The sequence below is a fragment of the Staurois parvus genome, unplaced genomic scaffold (genome assembly GCF_062004578.1).
Source record: "Staurois parvus isolate SC_StPar_1 unplaced genomic scaffold, SC_StPar_1.0 ptg001599l, whole genome shotgun sequence".
Taxonomy (NCBI): domain Eukaryota; kingdom Metazoa; phylum Chordata; class Amphibia; order Anura; family Ranidae; genus Staurois; species Staurois parvus.
In genome coordinates, this window is record NW_028319395.1 from 218,370 (window position 1) to 236,416 (window position 18,047).

Here is an 18,047-nt window from a genome sequence, read left to right on the forward strand (position 1 = left end):
TCTGGTACAGAGACTGATGGGACTGTGGGGGAGGGGACATTAGAGCGTAAGCTCCTCTGGTACAGAGACTGATGTGACTGTGGGGGAGGGGACATTAGAGCGTAAGCTCCTCTGGTGCAGAGACTGATGGGACTGTGGGGGAGGGGACATTAGAGTGTAAGCTCCTCTGATATGGAGACTGATGTGACTGTGGGGGAGGGGACATTAGAGTGTAAGCTGCTCTGTACAGAGACTGGTGGGACTGTGGGGGAGGGGACATTAGAGCGTAAGCTCCTCTGGTACAGAGACTGATGGGACTGTGGGGGAGGGGACATTAGAGTGTCAGCTCCTCTGGCTCAGTGATCTCTGTACAGCGCTGTGGTATATGTCAGAGATATATAAATGTATAATAAATAACACGGAGTCCGGGGGGGGGGGTTGGGAGGGGGGTGCAGTGACCACGTGCCGGGTTTATTACAGGGGGGGGTCACCTGTGTGCAGGTAGGACGTGACAGGTGACGATACGCCCAGCAAATGGAAGGCAGCTTAAAACGGATCTTTTATGGGTCGAGTTGCTCCGGGAAGATTAATGGTGTCACTTATCCAGCATCCCGCAGCTATAATCAGAGAGGAACACTCACTATGACATCATCGCCTCGATGTGTCAACCTGGATGAACCGGGACATCAAAGCCATATATATAGAGGCCCCGCGTTCCGTGCTGTACTGTATGGATCACTGCTCCTCGCTCACACGAAACTCGCAGGTAAGTGACGCCAGCCGCAGCAAAAAGGAACGCAACATTATACATTGATGTATTTTAGCCACATAGCAAACACCAGCAACTGGTATTTCATTTGTTTTCATTAAATGCATTATTCTTTTATTTATTTACAATATTTTTATTTCTCTATTTTTATTTTTCACATCACATTTAGCGATAAAAATCCAGGACTGTTTTTTTTTTTTTTAATAATAAAATGCATTATTCTTTTATTTTATTTATTTCTTTATTTTTGCAGCACATTTATTGATATTTTTTCCATGCTCCTGGCAATAATGATTTCAATAAAATATTACAATCCGCAAAATATACATCCAGGATTTTTTTTTTTAATGCATTATTCGTTATATTTTTTCTATAGAATGCATTATTTCAATTCATTTTTTTTTTTTGCCCTATTTGTTGATTTTTTTCCATGCTCCTAGCAATAATGATTTCAATAAAATATTACCAGCCACAAAGTATACATACAGGATTTTTTTTTAATGCATTATTTGTTCATTTTATTTATTTATTTATTTATTTATTTATTTTTGCAGCACATTTATTGATTTTTTTCCATGCTCCTAGCAATAATGATTTCAATAAAATATTACAAGCCACAAAATATACATCTAGGATTTTTTTTTAATGCATTATTCTTTCATTTGATTTTTTTTTATCACATTTGTTGATTTTTTTTTTCATCACATTTGTTGATTTTTTTTTTAATGTTGCTAGCAATAATCGATATGTTCTATAAAAAAAAATTACTAGATTCTTGATAAACATACAGTCCTATTTTTTTTTTCTATAGAATGCATTATTTAATTCATTTTTGTTACCGTATTTGGTGATTTTTTTCCATGCTCCTAGCAATAATGGTATCAATAAAATATTACAAGCCACAAAATATACATCTAGGATTTCTTTTAATGCATTATTCTTTCATTTTATTTATTTATTTTTGCAGCACATTTATTGATTTTTTTTTTCATGCTCCTAGCAATAATGATTTCAATCAAATATTACAAGCCACAAAATATACATCCAGGATTTTTTTTTTTTTTAATGCATTATTCGTTATATTTTTTCTATAGAATGCATTATTTCATTTCATTTTTTTTTTTGCCCTATTTGTTGATTTTTTTCCATGCTCCTAGCAATAATGATTTCAATAAAATATTACAATCCGCAAAATATACATCCAGGATTTTTTTTAATGCATTATTTGTTCATTTTATTTATTTATTTATGCAGCACATTTATTGATATTTTTTTTCCATGCTCCTAGCAATAACAAATTCCCTCAAATATTACAAGCCACAAAGTATACATCCAGGATTTTTTTTTAATGTATTATTCTTTCATTTTATTTATTTATTTATTTATTTATTTATTTATTTATTTATTTTTGCAGCACATTTATTGATATTTTTTTTCCATGCTCCTAGCAAAAATGATTTCAATAAAATATTATAAGCCACAAAGTATACATCCAGGATTTTTTTTTTAATGCATTATTCGTTATATTTTTTCTATAGAATGCATTATTTCATTTCATTTTTTTTTTTGCCGTATTTGTTGATTTTTTTTCCATGCTCCTAGCAATAATAATTTCAATCAAATATTACAAGCCACAAAATATACATACAGGATTTTTTTCTAATGCATTATTCTTTCATTTTATTTTTTTTTTTTTATGACATTTATTGATTTTTTTTCCATGCTGCTAGCAATAATGATTTCCCTCAAATATTACAAGCCACAAAGTATACATCCAGGATTTTTTTTTAATGCATTATTCTTTAATTTGATTTTTTTTTTTTTTTATCACATTTGTTGATTTTTTTTTTAATGTTGCTAGTAATAATCAATATGTTCTATAAAAAAAAATTACTAGATGCCTAATAAACATACAGTCCTATTTTTTTTTCTATAGAATGCATTATTTAATTCATTTTTGTTACCGTATTTGGTGATTTTTTTTCATGCTCCTAGCAATAAAGATTTCAATAAAATATTACAAGCCATAAAATATACATCCAGGATTTTTTTTTAATGTATTATTCTTTCATTTTATTTATTTATTTTTGCACACATTTATTGATATTTTTTCCATGCTCCTAGCAATAATGATTTCAATAAAATATTACAAGCCACAAAATATACATCTAGGATTTTTTTTTAATGCATTATTCTTTCATTTGATTTTTATTTTTTTAACACATTTGTTGATTTTTTCTTTAATGTTGCTAGCAATAATCGATGTTCTATAAAAAAAATTACTAGATGCTTAATAAACATACAGTCCTATTTCTTTTTCTATAAAATGCATTATTTAATTTATTTTTTTACCGTATTTGGTGATTTGTTTCCATGCTCCAAGCAATAATGATATCAATAAAATATTACAAGCCACAAAATATACATCTAGGATTTTTTTTATGCATTATTCTTTCATTTGATTTTTTTTTTTTTATCACATTTATTGATTTTTTTTTTCATCACATTTGTTGATTTTTTTTTTAATGTTGCTAGCAATAATCGATATGTTCTATAAAAAAAATTACTAGATGCTTAATAAGCATACAGTCCTATTTTTTTCTATAGAATACATTATTTAATTCATTTTTGTTACAGTATTTGGTGATTTTTTTCCATGCTCCTAGCAATAATGATTTTCCTCAAATATTACAAGCCACAAAGTATACATCCAGGATTTTTTTTTAATGTATTATTCTTTCATTTTATTTATTTATTTATTTTTGCAGCACATTTATTGATATTTTTTTTCCATGCTCCTAGCAATAATGATTTCAATCAAATATTACAAGCCACAAAATATACATCTAGGATTTTCTTTAATGCATTATTCTTTCATTTTATTTTTTTTTTTATGACATTTATTGATTTTTTTTTCCATGCTCCTAGCAATAATGATTTCCCTCAAATATTACAAGCCACAAAGTATACATCCAGGATTTTTTTTTAATGTATTATTCTTTCATTTTATTTATTTATTTTTGCACACATTTATTGATATTTTTTCCATGCTCCTAGCAATAATGATTTCAATAAAATATTACAAGCCATAAAATATACATCCAGGATTTTTTCTAATGCATTATTCTTTCATTTGATTTTTTTTTCATCACATTTGTTGATTTTTTTTTAATGTTGCTAGCAATAATCAATATGTTCTATAAAAAAAAATTACTAGATGCTTAATAAACATACAGTCCTATTTTTTTTTCTATAAAATGCATTATTTAATTCATTTTTTTTACTGTATTTGGTGATTTTTTTCCATGCTCCTGGCAATAATGATTTCAATAAAATATTACCAGCCACAAAGTATACATACAGGATTTTTTTTTAATGCATTATTCGTTCACTTTATTTATTTATTTATTTATTAATTTATTTTTGCAGCACATTTATTGATATTTTTTTTTCCATGCTCCTAGCAATAATGATTTCAATAAAATATTACAAGCCACAAAATATACATCTAGGAATTTTATTTATTGCATTATTCTTTCATTTGATTTTTTTTTTTCATCACATTTGTTGATTTTCTTTTCATCACATTTGTTGATTTTTTTTTTCATCACATTTGTTTTTATTTTTTTCATCACATTTGTTGATTTTTTTTTTCATCACATTTGTTGGTTTTTTTTTCATCACATTTGTTGATTTTTTTTTAATGTTGCTAGCAATAATCGATATGTTCTATAAAAAAAATTACTAGATGCTTAATAAACATACAGTCCTATTTTTTTTTCTATAGAATGCATTATTTAATTCATTTTTTTAAATGTATTTGGTGATTTTTTTCCATGCTCCTAGCAATAATGGTATCAACAAAATATTACCAGCCACAAAATATACATCTAGGATTTCTTTTAATGCATTATTCTTTCATTTGATTTTTTTTATCACATTTGTTGATTTTTTTTTTCATCACATTTGTTGATTTTTTTTTTAATGTTGCTAGCAATAATCGATATGGTCTATGAAAAAAAATTACTAGATGCTTAATAAACATACAGTCCTATTTTTTTCTATAGAATACATTATTTAATTAATTTTTTTTACCGTATTTGGTGATTTTTTTCCATGCTCCTAGCAATAATGATTTCAATAAAATATTACAAGCCACAAAGTATACATCCAGGATTTTTTTTTAATGTATTATTCTTTCATTTTATTTATTTATTTATTTTTGCAGCACATTTGTTGATTTTTTTTTCATCACATTTGTTGATTTTTTTTTTTCATCACATTTGTTGATTTTTTTTTTTCATCACATTTGTTGATTTTTTTTTTCATCACATTTGTTGATTTTTTTTTTAATGTTGCTAGCAATAATCGATATGGTCTATGAAAAAAAATTACTAGATGCTTAATAAACATACAGTCCTATTTTTTTCTATAGAATACATTATTTAATTCATTTTTTTTACCGTATTTGGTGATTTTTTTCCATGCTCCTAGCAATAATGATTTCAATAAAATATTACAAGCCACAAAATATACATCCAGGATTTTTTTTTAATGTATTATTCCTTCATTTTATTTATTTCTTTATTTTTGCAGCACATTTATTGATATTTTTTTTCCATGCTCCTAGCAATAATGATTTCAATAAAATATTACAAGCCACAAAGTATACATCCAGGATTTTTTTTTAATGTATTATTCTTTCATTTTATTTATTTATTTTTGCAGCACATTTATTGATTTTTTTTCCATGCTCCTAGCAATAATGATTTCAGTAAAATATTACAAGCCGCAAAGTATACATCCAGGATTTTTTTTTTTATGCATTATTGCTTCATTTGATTTTTTTTTCATCACATTTGTTGATTTTTTTTTCATCACATTTGTTGATTTTTTTTTTTTCATCACATTTGTTGATTTTTTTTTTCATCACATTTGTTGATTTTTTTTTTAATGTTGCTAGCAATAATCGATATGGTCTATGAAAAAAAATTACTAGATGCTTAATAAACATACAGTCCTATTTTTTTCTATAGAATACATTATTTAATTCATTTTTTTTACCGTATTTGGTGGATTTTTTTCCATGCTCCTAGCAATAATGATTTCAATAAAATATTACAAGCCACAAAGTATACATCCAGGATTTTTTTTTAATGTATTATTCTTTCATTTTATTTATTTATTTATTTTTGCAGCACATTTATTGATATTTTTTCCATGCTCCTAGCAATAATGATTTCAATAAAATATTACAAGTCACAAAATATACATCCAGGATTTTTTTTTAATGTATTATTCCTTCATTTTATTTATTTCTTTATTTTTGCAGCACATTTGTTGATTTTTTTTTTTAATGTTGCTAGCAATAAGTTCTAAAAAAAAATTACTAGATGCTTAGTAAACATCCAGTCCTATTTTTTTTTTCTATAGAATGGATTATTTAATTTCATTTCAATTCATTTTTTTGTACCATATTTGTTGATTTTTTTTCCATGCTCCTAGCAATAATGATCTCAATAAAATATTACAAACCACAAAGTATACATCCAGGATTTTTTTAATGCATTATTCTTTCATTTGATTTTTTTTCATCACATTTGTTGATTTTTTTTTTATATATTGCTAGCAATTAATAATATCTTCTAAAAAAAAAAAAAACTAGATACTTACTAAACATCCAGGTAAATTTTTTTTTCTGTAAAATGCATTATTTAAATTTTTTTCATCATATTTGTTGATTTTTTTTTCATGATGCTAGCAATAACGAAGTCTCCCAAATATTACAAGCCACAAAGAATACATCCAGGACTTTTTTTTTTGCTTTAAATACATTATTCTTTCATATGATTTTTTTTTCATCACATTTGTTGATTTTTTTATTTCATGCTGCTAGCAATAATTGATATTTTTTTTTAAAAAAATGACTAGATACTTAGTACACATCCAGGACTATATATTTTTTTTTCTATAAAATCCATTATTTCATTTCATGTCATTTTTTTTTCATCATATTTGTTGATTTTTTTGTTTTTGTGCTGCTAGCAATAATGGATTATATACAAAATATTACTAGATACGTAAACATCCAGGACTATTATTTTTTTTTATATAAAATGCATTATTCTTTCATTTAGTTCTCCCTATATATTCATTTTTTTCATGCTGACAGCAATAATGGATTCCATCCAAAATATTACTAGATACTTAGTACACATTTAGAAATATATATATATAAATATTTTTTTTTTTATTTAATTATTTTAATATATATTTTTTAATTTAATTATTTTTTATTATTATTTAATTATTTATTCTTTTTTTTGGTTTAGTTCTTTTTACAAAAAAAATCTAGCAATTGTTTTCATGCTCTTACACTGCCATTTTTTATTCTGATCAATTAATAAATCTAGACAATTTTTTTTATTATTTCATATTTTATTATTATATATTATTTATAATATTTAAATATTGTAATTTTCTTTCGGTGCTACTATGTTTCAGTGTTCCCTCGCACATCTGCAACGTTCTAGTTTTAATTTAAATATATTTAATTTACTTTATTTTATGAATGTATTTATTTAAAATATTTTATTATTTATTTTTATTTTATTTTTAATTAATATTGTTTTCCTGTTACTTCAGTATTAGGGATGTGAAAAAATACAGCAAAATGTTTTATAATATTTTACCGGAACTTTTGACTTTAATTCTAACCAAATAATATCGCCGAAACGTCATAATACCTTCCATAACTCCTCCCACCTCTTCTGTAACTCCTCCTAGATCAACTATATCGCTTTCCATAATCCCTCCCACATCAGTTTCCATGACACCTACATGCATAGTCCAACATCTCCTCCCATAACTTCTACGCCTCCTTCTATTGCTCCTCCCACATCTCCATCCTGCAGTTCTCCTATATCTCCTCCCATAACTCCTCCCACATCATCCATTACTCCTCCCCACATCTCCATCCTGCAGTACTCCCATATCTCCTCCCATACCTCATCCTACCCCCCCATAACTCATCCTACCCCCCCATGCCTCATCCTACCCCCCCATACTTCATCCTACCCCCCCATACTTCATCCTACATCTCCTCCCATGCCTCATTCTACCCCCCTCAAAACTTAATTCTTCCCCCCCCATACCTCATCCTACCCCCCCATACTTCATCCTACATCTCCTTCCATACCTCATCCTACCCCCCATACTTCATCCTACATCTCCTCCCATGCCACATTCTACCCCCCTCAAAACTTCATCCTACCCCCCCAATGCCTCATCCCCCATACCTCATTCTACCCCCCCATACCTCATCCTACCCCCCCCCATACCTCATCCTACACCTCCTCCCATACCTCATCCTACCCCCCCCCCCCATACCTCATCCTACACCTCCTCCCATACCTCATCCTCCCCCCCCCCATACTTCATCTTACATTTCCTTCCATGCCTCATCCTACCCCCCCATACCCCTCATCCTACCCCCCCCATACTTCATCCTACACCTCATACCTCATCCTACACCTCCTCCCATGCCTCTCATCCTACCCCCCCCCCCCCCATACCTCATCCTACACCTCCTCCATACCTCATCCTACATCTACTTCCATACCTCATTCTACCCCCCCATACCTCATCCTACCCCCCCCCATACCTCATCCTACACCTCCTCCCATGCCTCTCATCCTACCCCCCCCCCCATACCTCATCCTACACCTCCTCCATACCTCATCCTACATCTACTTCCATACCTCATTCTACCCCCCCATACCTCATCCTACCCCCCCCCCCATACCTCATCCTACACCTCCTTCCATACCTCATTCTACACCTTCTCCATACCTCATCCTACCTACCCCCCATACCTCATCCTACACCTCCTCCCATACCTCATCCTACACCTCCTCCATACCTCATCCTACCCCCGCATACTTCGTCCTACACCTCACACCTCATCCTACACCTCCTCCATACCTCATGCATCTTCTCTCACCCCTCATGCACCTTCTCCCACACCTCATCCTACACCTCCTCCATACCTCATCCTACACCTTCTCCCATACCTCATCCTACACCTCCTCCATACCTCATCCTACACCACCTCCCATACCTCATCCTACACCTCCTCCCACACCTCATCCTACACCTCCTCCATACCTCATCCTACATCTCCTTCCATACCTCATCCTACACCTCCTCCCATACCTCATGCTACACCTCCTCCATACCTCACCCTACACCTCCTCCCATACCCAATGCTACACCTCCTCCATACCTCATCCTACATCTACTTCCATACCTCATCCTACCCCCACATACTTTGTCCTACACCTCACCCCTCATCCTACACCTCCTCCATACCTCATGCACCTTCTCCCATACCTCATCCTACACCTCCTCCATACCTCATGCACCTTCTCCCACACCTCATCCTACACCTCCTCCATACCTCATCCTACACCTCCTCCATACCTCATCCTACACCTCCTCCATACCTCATGCACCTTCTCCCACACCTCATCCTACACCTCCTCCATACCTCATCCTACACCTCCTCCATACCTCAACCTACACCTCCTCCATACCTCATGCACCTTCTCCCATACCTCATCCTACACCTCCTCCATACCTCATGCACCTTCTCCCATACCTCATCCTACACCTCCTCCATACCTCATCCTACACCTCCTCCATACCTCATGCATCTTCTCTCACCCCTCATGCACCTTCCCCCACACCTCATCCTGTGCACACTTTCCGTAACTCTCTCCTTCTTCTGATACTTTTACGGTTTCTAAACAGAAGATTCGTACATCGACTTCAAACTCGGCACATTATTCATCACCAATATGATCTCACGTTTCATCCAATCGTTTTCAGGTTTTACAAACAACATCCAAGATGTCTGACCTCATGCAAGCCATCAACACGCTCGTAGACATCTATGAGAAGTATTCCAAGAGCCTCTGTCATGGTCAGAACCTGAAACCTGCAGAGATGGAGCAGCTCATACAGGTGGAGCTGTCCGAGGCCATCAAAGTAAGTATGGACCTGCCAACGGGGGGGGGGGGGGGGGGTTGATGGATCACACCTTGAAAGCTTTATTAGTCTGTGCTTCAGGAACGGTCAACAGCGTCCATGCTCAACGATGGTCAGAGACAAGCCTTGGCGCGGAGGTGTATCGAAAAAATAGACTTTACCTTGGATCTACATAAAAAGCAAAAAATTGACCATTTCTCTCATTTCTCCTACAGAACTCAGGAGATGCAGAAACGATCGGCCTCGTTTTGAAAGCCGTGGACAAAAACCGAGACGGTGAGATCAGCTTCAGAGAATACATCACGTTGGTGTGTGTGGTCGGCAAGGCCTACTACAAGCATCTGCTCAAGGCGAGGAGCTCACTGCCTTGTATCGCCCAACAGCCAGCTTCTGCCGGTCAACAACCAACCGCTGGCGGTCCACCACCACCACCACCACCACCACAGCCAGCTGTCCAAGATCCAAGTCAAGTGTCTCCACAGCAAGGACTGCTTCCACCACCAACAGTGGCTCAAGGTCAACAGGGTGCACCAGCTCAACCAACCGGCACACCATCTGCCCAAGGACAGCAAGGATTACCACCCCAATCAGAAGTTTACCTTCAGCAAGTGCCAATTCAGACAGTTGGCCACCCATTTGTGTCTTCATGGGGAAGCTTACAACCTGCAGCTCCTCTGGCACCTGCACCACAAGTGCCAGCTCATCAGGTTCCTGCAGCAACAGTACCAGTTACTCAGGCCCCTGCACCACAAGTGGTGGCTCCTCAGGTCCTTGCACCACAAGTGGTGGCTCCTCAGGTCCCTGCAGCACAAGTGCCAGTTCCTCAGGTACTTCCTCCACAAGTGGCAACTTCTCAAGCTCCTGCACCACAAGTGCCAGCTCCTCAGGTCCTTGCATCACAGGTGCCAGTTCCTCAGGTCCTTGCATCACAGGTGCCAGTTCCTCAGCAACCTGCACCACAACTGCCAGCTCCTCAGGTCCCTGCAGCAGCAGTGCAAGCACCTCAGATTCCTGTAGTACAATATCCATACCATAGTTATTGCCAGTGGCAATATCAAGAACCACTACAGCAAACTATAGTTCCCATATCAGTGCCAGTTCCTCAGGTTCCTGCATCAGTGCCAGTTCCTCAGGTTCCCGTATCACTGCCAGTTCCTCAGGTTCCTGCATCAGTGCCAGTTCCTCAGGTTCCCGTATCACTGCCAGTTCCTCAGGTTCCTGCATCAGTGCCAGTTCCTCAGGTTCCCGTATCACTGCCAGTTCCTCAGGTTCCTGCATCAGTGCCAGTTCCTCAGGTTCCTGCATCAGTGCCAGTTCCTCAGGTTCCTGCATCAGTACCAGTTCCTCAGGCACCTGCAGCACAAGTGGTGGCTCCTCAGCTCCCTGCAGCACAAGTGGTGGCTCCTCAGCTCCCTGCAGCACAAGTGCCAGTTCCTCAGGTCCTTGCTCCACAAGTGGCAACTTCTCAGGCTCCTGCACCACAACTGCCAGCTCCTCAGGTCCCTGCAGCAGCAGTGCAAGCACCTCATATTCCTGTAGTACAATATCCATACCATAGTTATAGCCAGTGGCAATATCAGGAACCACTACAGCAAACTATAGTTCCTGCATCAGTGCCAGTTCCTCAGGTTCCTGCATCAGTGCCAGTTCCTCAGGTTCCTGCATCAGTGCCAGTTCCTCAGGTTCCTTTATCAGTGCCAGCTCCTCAGGCTCCTGCACCACAAGTGCTAGTTCCACAGGTGCTAGTTCCTCAGGTCCCTGCACCACAAGTGCTAGCTACTCAGGTCCTTGCACCACAAGTGCTAGCTCCTCAGGTCCCTGCACCACAGGTGCTAGCTCCTCAGGTACTTGCACAACAAGTGCTAGCTCCTCAGGTCCCTGCACCACAAGTGCTAGCTCCTCAGGTCCCTGCACCACAGGTGCTAGCTCCTCAGGCCCCTGCACCACAGGTGCTAGCTCCTCAGGCCCCTGCACCACAAGTAGTAACTCCTCAGGTCCCTGCACCACAAGTGCTAGCTCCTCAGGTCCCTGCACCACAACTGCTAGCTCCTCAGGTCCCTGCACCACAAGTGCTAGCTCCTCAGATCCTTGTACCACAAGTGCTAGCTCCTCAGGTCCCCGCACCACAGGTGCTAGCTCCTCAGGTCCCCGCACCACAGGTGCTAGCTCCTCAGGTCCCCGCACCACAAGTGCTAGCCACTCAGGTCCCCACAACACAAGTGCTAGCCCCTCAGGTCCCTGCACCACAAGTGGCAATTCCTCAGGTCCCTGCACCACAAGTGCTAGCTCCTCAAATTCCTGCACCACAAGTGGTAGCTCCTCAGGTCCCTGCACCACAAGTGCTAGCTCCTCAAATTCCTGCACCACAAGTTCTAGCTCCTCAAATTCCTGTACCACAAGTGGTAGCTCCTCAGGTCCCTTTGCCACAAGTGCAAGCTCCTCAGGTCCCTGCACCACAAGTGCTAGCTCCTCAGGTCCCTGCAACACAAGTGCTAGCTCCTCAGGTCCCTGCAACACAAGTGCTAGCTCCTCAGGTCCCTGCACCACAAGTGCTAGCTCCTCAGGTCCCTGCACCTCAAGTGCTAGCTCCTCAGGTCCCTGTACCACAAGTGTCAATTCCTCAGGTCCCTGTACCACAAGTGGTAGCTCCTCAGGTCCCTGTACCACAAGTGGCAATTCCTCAGGTCCCTTTGCCACAAGTGCTAGCTCCTCAGGTCCCTGTACCACAAGTGGTAGTTCCTCAGGTCCCTGCACCACAAGTACCAATTCCTCAGTTCCCTGCACCACAAGTGGTAGCTCCTCAGGTCCCTGTACCACAAGTGCCAGTTCCTCAGGTCCCTGCACCACAAGTAGCAATTCCTCAGGTCCCTGCACCACAAGTGGTAGTTCCTCAGGTCCCTGCACCACAAGTGCCAGTTCCTCAGGTCCCTGTAGTACAATATCCATATTACAGTTCTTGCCATTGGCAATATCAAGAACCACTACAACAAGATTTAGCTCTTGCACCTCAAGTGCTAGCTCCTCAGGCCCCTGCACCTCAAGTGCTAGCTCCTCAGGTCCCTGTACCACAAGTGGCAATTCCTCAGGTCCCTGTACCACAAGTGCTAGCTCCTCAGGTCCCTGCACCACAAGTGGCAATTCCTCAGGTCCCTTTGCCACAAGTGCTAGCTCCTCAGGTCCCTGTACCACAAGTGCCAGCTCCTCAGGTCCCTGCACCACAAGTGGTAGCTCCTCAGGTCCCTGCACCACAAGTGCTAGCTCCTCAGGTCCCTGCACCACAAGTGCCAGCTCCTCAGGTCCCTGTACCACAAGTGGTAGCTCCTCAGGTCCCTGTACCACAAGTGCCAGTTCCTCAGGTCCCTGCACCACAAGTAGCATTTCCTCAGGTCCCTGCACCACAAGTGCCAGTTCCTCAGGTCCCTGTAGTACAATATCCATATTACAGTTCTTGCCATTGGCAATATCAAGAACCACTACAACAAGATTTAGCTCCTGCACCAGTGCCAGCTCCTCAGGTCCCTGCACCACAAGTGCTAGCTCCTCAGGTCCCTGCACCACAAGTGCTAGCTCCTCAGGCCCCTGCAGCTCATGTGCTAGCCCCTCAGGTCCCTGCACCATTAGTGCTAGCTCCTCAGGTCCCTGTACCACAAGTGCTAGCTCCTCAGGCCCCTGCACCACAAGCGCTAGCTCCTCAGGTCCCTGTACTACAAGCGCTAGCTCCTCAGGTCCCTGCACCACAAGTGCTAGCTCCTCAGGCCCCTGCACCACAAGTGTCAGTTCCTCAGGTCCCTGCACCACAGGTGTTAGCTCCTCAGGTCCTTCCACCACAAGTGGTAGCTCCTCAGGTCCTTCCACCACAAGTGCTAGCTCCTCAGGTCCCTGCACCACAAGTACTAGCTCCTCAGGCCCCTGCACCACAAGTGTCAGTTCCTCAGGTCCCTGCACCACAGGTGTTAGCTCCTCAGGTCCTTCCACCACAAGTGGTAGCTCCTCAGGTCTTTGCTCCACAAGTGCTAGCTCCTCAGGTCTTTGCTCCACAAGTGCTAGCTCCTCAGATCCCTGCACCACAAGTGTCAGTTCCTCAGGTCCCTGCACCACAAGTGTTAGCTCCTCAGGTCCTTCCACCACAAGTGTTAGCTCCTCAGGTCCCTGCACCTCAAGTGGTAGCTCCTCAGGTCCCTGCACCACAAGTGGTAGCTCCTCAGGCCCCTGCACCTCAAGTGGTAGCTCCTCAGGTCTTTGCTCCACAAGTGCTAGTTCCTCAGGTCCCTGCACCACAAGTGTCAGTTCCTCAGGTCCCTGCACCACAAGTGTTAGCTCCTCAGGTCCTTCCACCACAAGTGTTAGCTCCTCAGGTCCCTGCACCTCAAGTGGTAGCTCCTCAGGTCCCTGCACCACAAGTGGTAGCTTCTCAGGCCCCAGCACCTCAAGTGGCAGCTCCTCAGGTCTTTGTTCCACGAGTGCTAGCTCTTCAGGTCCCCGCACCACAAGTGCCAGCTCCTCAGGTCCTTGCTCCACAAGTGCCAGTTCCTCAGGCCCCTGCACCACAAGTTGTAGCTCCTCAGGTCACTGCACTACAAGTGGTAGCACCTCAGGCCCCTGCAGCTGAAGTGCCAGTTCCTCAGGTCCCTGCACCACAAGTGGTAGCTCCTCAGGTCCTTGCTCCACAAGTGCTAGCTCCTCAGGTCCTTGCTCCACAAGTGCTAGCACCTCAGGTCCCTGGACTACAAGTGGTAGCTCCTCAGGCCCCTGCAGCACAAGTGCCAGCTCCTCAGGTTCTTGCACCACAAGTGGCAGTTCCTCAGGTCCTTGCACCACAAGTGATAGCTCCTCAAGCCCCTGCACCACAAGTTCCAGTTCCTCAGGTCCCTGCACCACAAGTGGTAGCTCTTCAGGTCCCTGCAGCACAAGTTCCAGTTCCTCAGGTCCCTGCACCACAAGTGGTAGCTCTTCAGGTCCCTGCAGCACAAGTTCCAGCTCCTCAGGTCCCGGCAGCCCAATATCCATACTATAATTTTTCCCAGTGGCAAAATCAAGCACCACAACAGCAATTTGTAGCTCCTGCACCAGTGTTAGCTCCTCAGGTCCCTGCACCTCAAGTGTCAGCTCCTCAGGTCCCCGCACCTCAAGTGTCAGCTCCTCAGGTCCCCGCACCTCAAGTGTCAGCTCCTCAGGTCCCTGCACCTCAAGTGGTAGCTCCTCAGGTCCCTGCACCACAAGTGGTAGCTCCTCAGGTCCTTGCTCCACAAGTGTCAGTTCCCCAGGCCCCTGCACCACAAGTGTTTGCTCCTCAGGTCCCTGCTCCACAAGTGCGAGCTCCTCAGGTCCTTGCTCCACAAGTGCTAGCTCCTCAGGCCCCTGCACCACAAATGTTTGCTCCTCAGGCCCCTGCTCCACAAGTGCCAGCTCCTCAGGTCCTTGCTCCACAAGTGCTAGCTCCTCAGGCCCCTGCACAACAAGTGTTTGCTCCTCAGGCCCCTGCTCCACAAGTGCCAGCTCTTCAGGTCCCTGCACCACAAGTGCTAGCCCCTCAGGTCCCTGCACTACAAGTGGTAACTCCTCAGGCCCCAGCACTTCAAAGGGTAGCTCCTCAGGTCCTTGCTCCCCAAGTGCCAGCTCCTCAGGTCCCCGCACCTCAAGTTGTAGCTCCTCAGGTCTTTGCTCCACAAGTGGTAGCTCCTCAGGTCCTTGCTCCACAAGTGCCCGCTCCTCAGGTCCTTGCTCCACAAGTGCCAGTTCCTCAGGCCCCTGCACCACAAGTGCCAGTTCCTCAGGCCCCTGCACCACAAGTGTTAGCCCCTCAGGTCCCTGCACTACAAGTGGTAGCTCCTCAGGCCTATGTTGCACAAGTGGTAGCTCCTCAGGTCCCTGCAGCACAAGTGCAAGTTCCTCAGGTCCCTGCACAACAAGTGGTAGCTCCTCAGGCCTATGCTGCACAAGTGGTAGCTCCTCAGGTCCCTGCAGCACAAGTGCAAGTTCCTCAGGTCCCTGCACAACAAGTGGTAGCTCCTCAGGCCTATGCTGCACAAGTGATAGCTCCTCAAGCCCCTGCACCACAAATGGTAGCTCCTCAGGTCCCTACACCACAAGTTCCAGTTCCTCAGGCCCCTGCACCACAGGTGGTGGCTCCTCAGGTCCCTGCACTACAAGTTCCAGTTCCTCAGGCTCCTGCACCTCAGGTGGTGGCTCCTCAGGTCCCTGCACCACAATATCCATACTTTAATGTTTGCCAGTGGCAATATCAAGCACCACTACAACAAGTTGTAGCTCCTGCACCAGTGCTGGCTCCTCAGGTCCCTGCACCACAAATGCCAGTTTCTCAGATACCTGCACCACAAGTGCTAGCTCCTCAGGTCCCTGCACCACAAGTGCCAATTCCTCAGGTTCCTGCACCACAAGTGCCAGTTCCTCAGGTCCCTGCACCACAAATGCCAGTTTCTCAGATACCTGCACCACAAGTACTAGCTCCACAGGTCCCTGCACCACAAGTGCCAGTTCCTCAGGTCCCTGCACCACAAGTGCTAATTCCTCAGGTCCCTGCACCACAAGTGCTAATTCCTCAGGTCCCTGCACCACAAGTGCTAATTCCTCAGGTCCCTGCACCACAAGTGCTAATTCCTCAGGTCCCTGCACCACAAGTGCTAATTCCTCAGGTCCCTGCGCCACAAGTGCTAATTCCTCAGGTCCCTGCACCACAAGTGTCAGCTTTTCAGGTCCTTGCACCACAAATGCTTGTTCCTCAGGTCCCTGCACCACAAGTGGTAGCTCCTCAAGCACCTGCAGCACAAGTGGCAGTTCCACAGGTTCCAACAACACAAGTGGCAGTTCCTCAGGTGCCAGCAACACAAGTGGCAGTTCCTCAAGCCCCAGTAGCACAAGTGGCAGTTCCTCAGGTGCCAGCAGCACAAGTGGCAGTTCCTCAGGTGCCAGCAGCACAAGTGGCAGTTCCTCAGGTCCCAGCAACACAAGTGGCAGTTCCTCAGGTCCCAGCAGCACAAGTGGCAGTTCCTCAAGCCCCTGCAGCACAAGTGGCAGTTCCTCAGGTCCCAACAACACAATTGGCAGTTCCTCAGGTGCCAGTAGCACAAGTGGCAGTTCCTCAGGTCCTAACAACACAACTGGCAGTTCCTCAAGTGCCAGCAACACAAGTGGCAGTTCCTCAGGCCCCAGTAGCACAAGTGGCAGTTCCTCAGGTACCAGCAGCACAAGTGGCAGTTCCACAGGTTCTAGCAACAAAAGTGGCAGTTCCTCAGGTGCCAGCAACACAAGTGGCAGTTCTGCAGGTTCCAACAACACAAGTGGCAGTTCCTCAGGTGCCAGCAACACAAGTGGCAGTTCCTCAGGTGCCAGCAACACAAGTGGCAGTTCCTCAGGTGCCAGCAACACAAGTGGCAGTTCCTCAGGTGCCAGCAACACAAGTGGCAGTTCCTCAGGTACCAGCAGCACAAGTAGCAGTTCCACAGGTTCCAGCAACACAAGTGGCAGTTCCTCAGGTGCCAGCAACACAAGTGGCAGTTCCTCAGGTGCCAGCAACACAAGTGGCAGTTCCTCAGGTGCCAGCAACACAAGTGGCAGTTCCTCAGGCTCCGGCTTCACAGGCATATACTCAAGCTGCATGTCAAGTTAGCACTCGGCAGGATTTATTCCTGGTGCCATATTGCCGATGTGACGGCACTACCGGCTTCGCACTGTGGACTCCAAATGGATTTTACTATTACTAGTGGAATTGGCCTGTATCAGTGAAGATGTAATCCTACCGAACCTCCATTGTCTGCTCTCCTCCATGTTCTTGTAGTCTGTATAGAAGCTGGAATAAAACATCGCGCTCAGCATCTGCTTGTGGTGTGCTTTATCTGTACGTTGTATGTGCTGCAGCAGAAATGATGATGAGACTCCCATCTCCTCTATATGCAGAGCCCTGGAGGGAGGATAGGGAATGCTACCCAACCCCCCCCCAATGGGCCCAGGAGAGAAAACCTTCACTTATGGGGTCCCACCAGCCTCAGCTGCCCCCCGAGGGGGTGGGGGGTATTGACTCCTCTGAGTCAAACCTGCTGAGGTTCATAACAGTTTGTACCTTATGGGCCTCCAGGGGAAGGGATGGAATGTCTGTGTGTGTCCCCATCTGGGAGATTTGCAGCACTTCCTGCTTCCAGAGGTACTACCCCCCCCACCCCCCATCCACCACCACCACTACCAGTAATACCCCCACCACCATCACCTCTACCACTACCACCCCCACCCTCACCCC

At 42.7% G+C, this 18,047-nt stretch overlaps 1 protein-coding gene across 1 annotated transcript; it reads left to right on the forward strand.

Annotated features, from left to right (window-relative positions):
• The first annotated feature begins 717 nt into the window (after positions 1–717).
• Positions 718–17,628, forward strand: LOC149435137 (uncharacterized). The gene is made up of 3 exons (XM_089662984.1): positions 718–745; positions 9,638–9,796; positions 10,012–17,628. The coding sequence occupies exons 2-3, from the start codon at positions 9,659–9,661 to the stop codon at positions 17,515–17,517; spliced, it is 7,644 nt and encodes a 2,547-aa protein (XP_089519110.1). The 5' UTR covers positions 718–745; positions 9,638–9,658; the 3' UTR covers positions 17,518–17,628.
• The last annotated feature ends 419 nt before the right edge of the window (positions 17,629–18,047 follow it).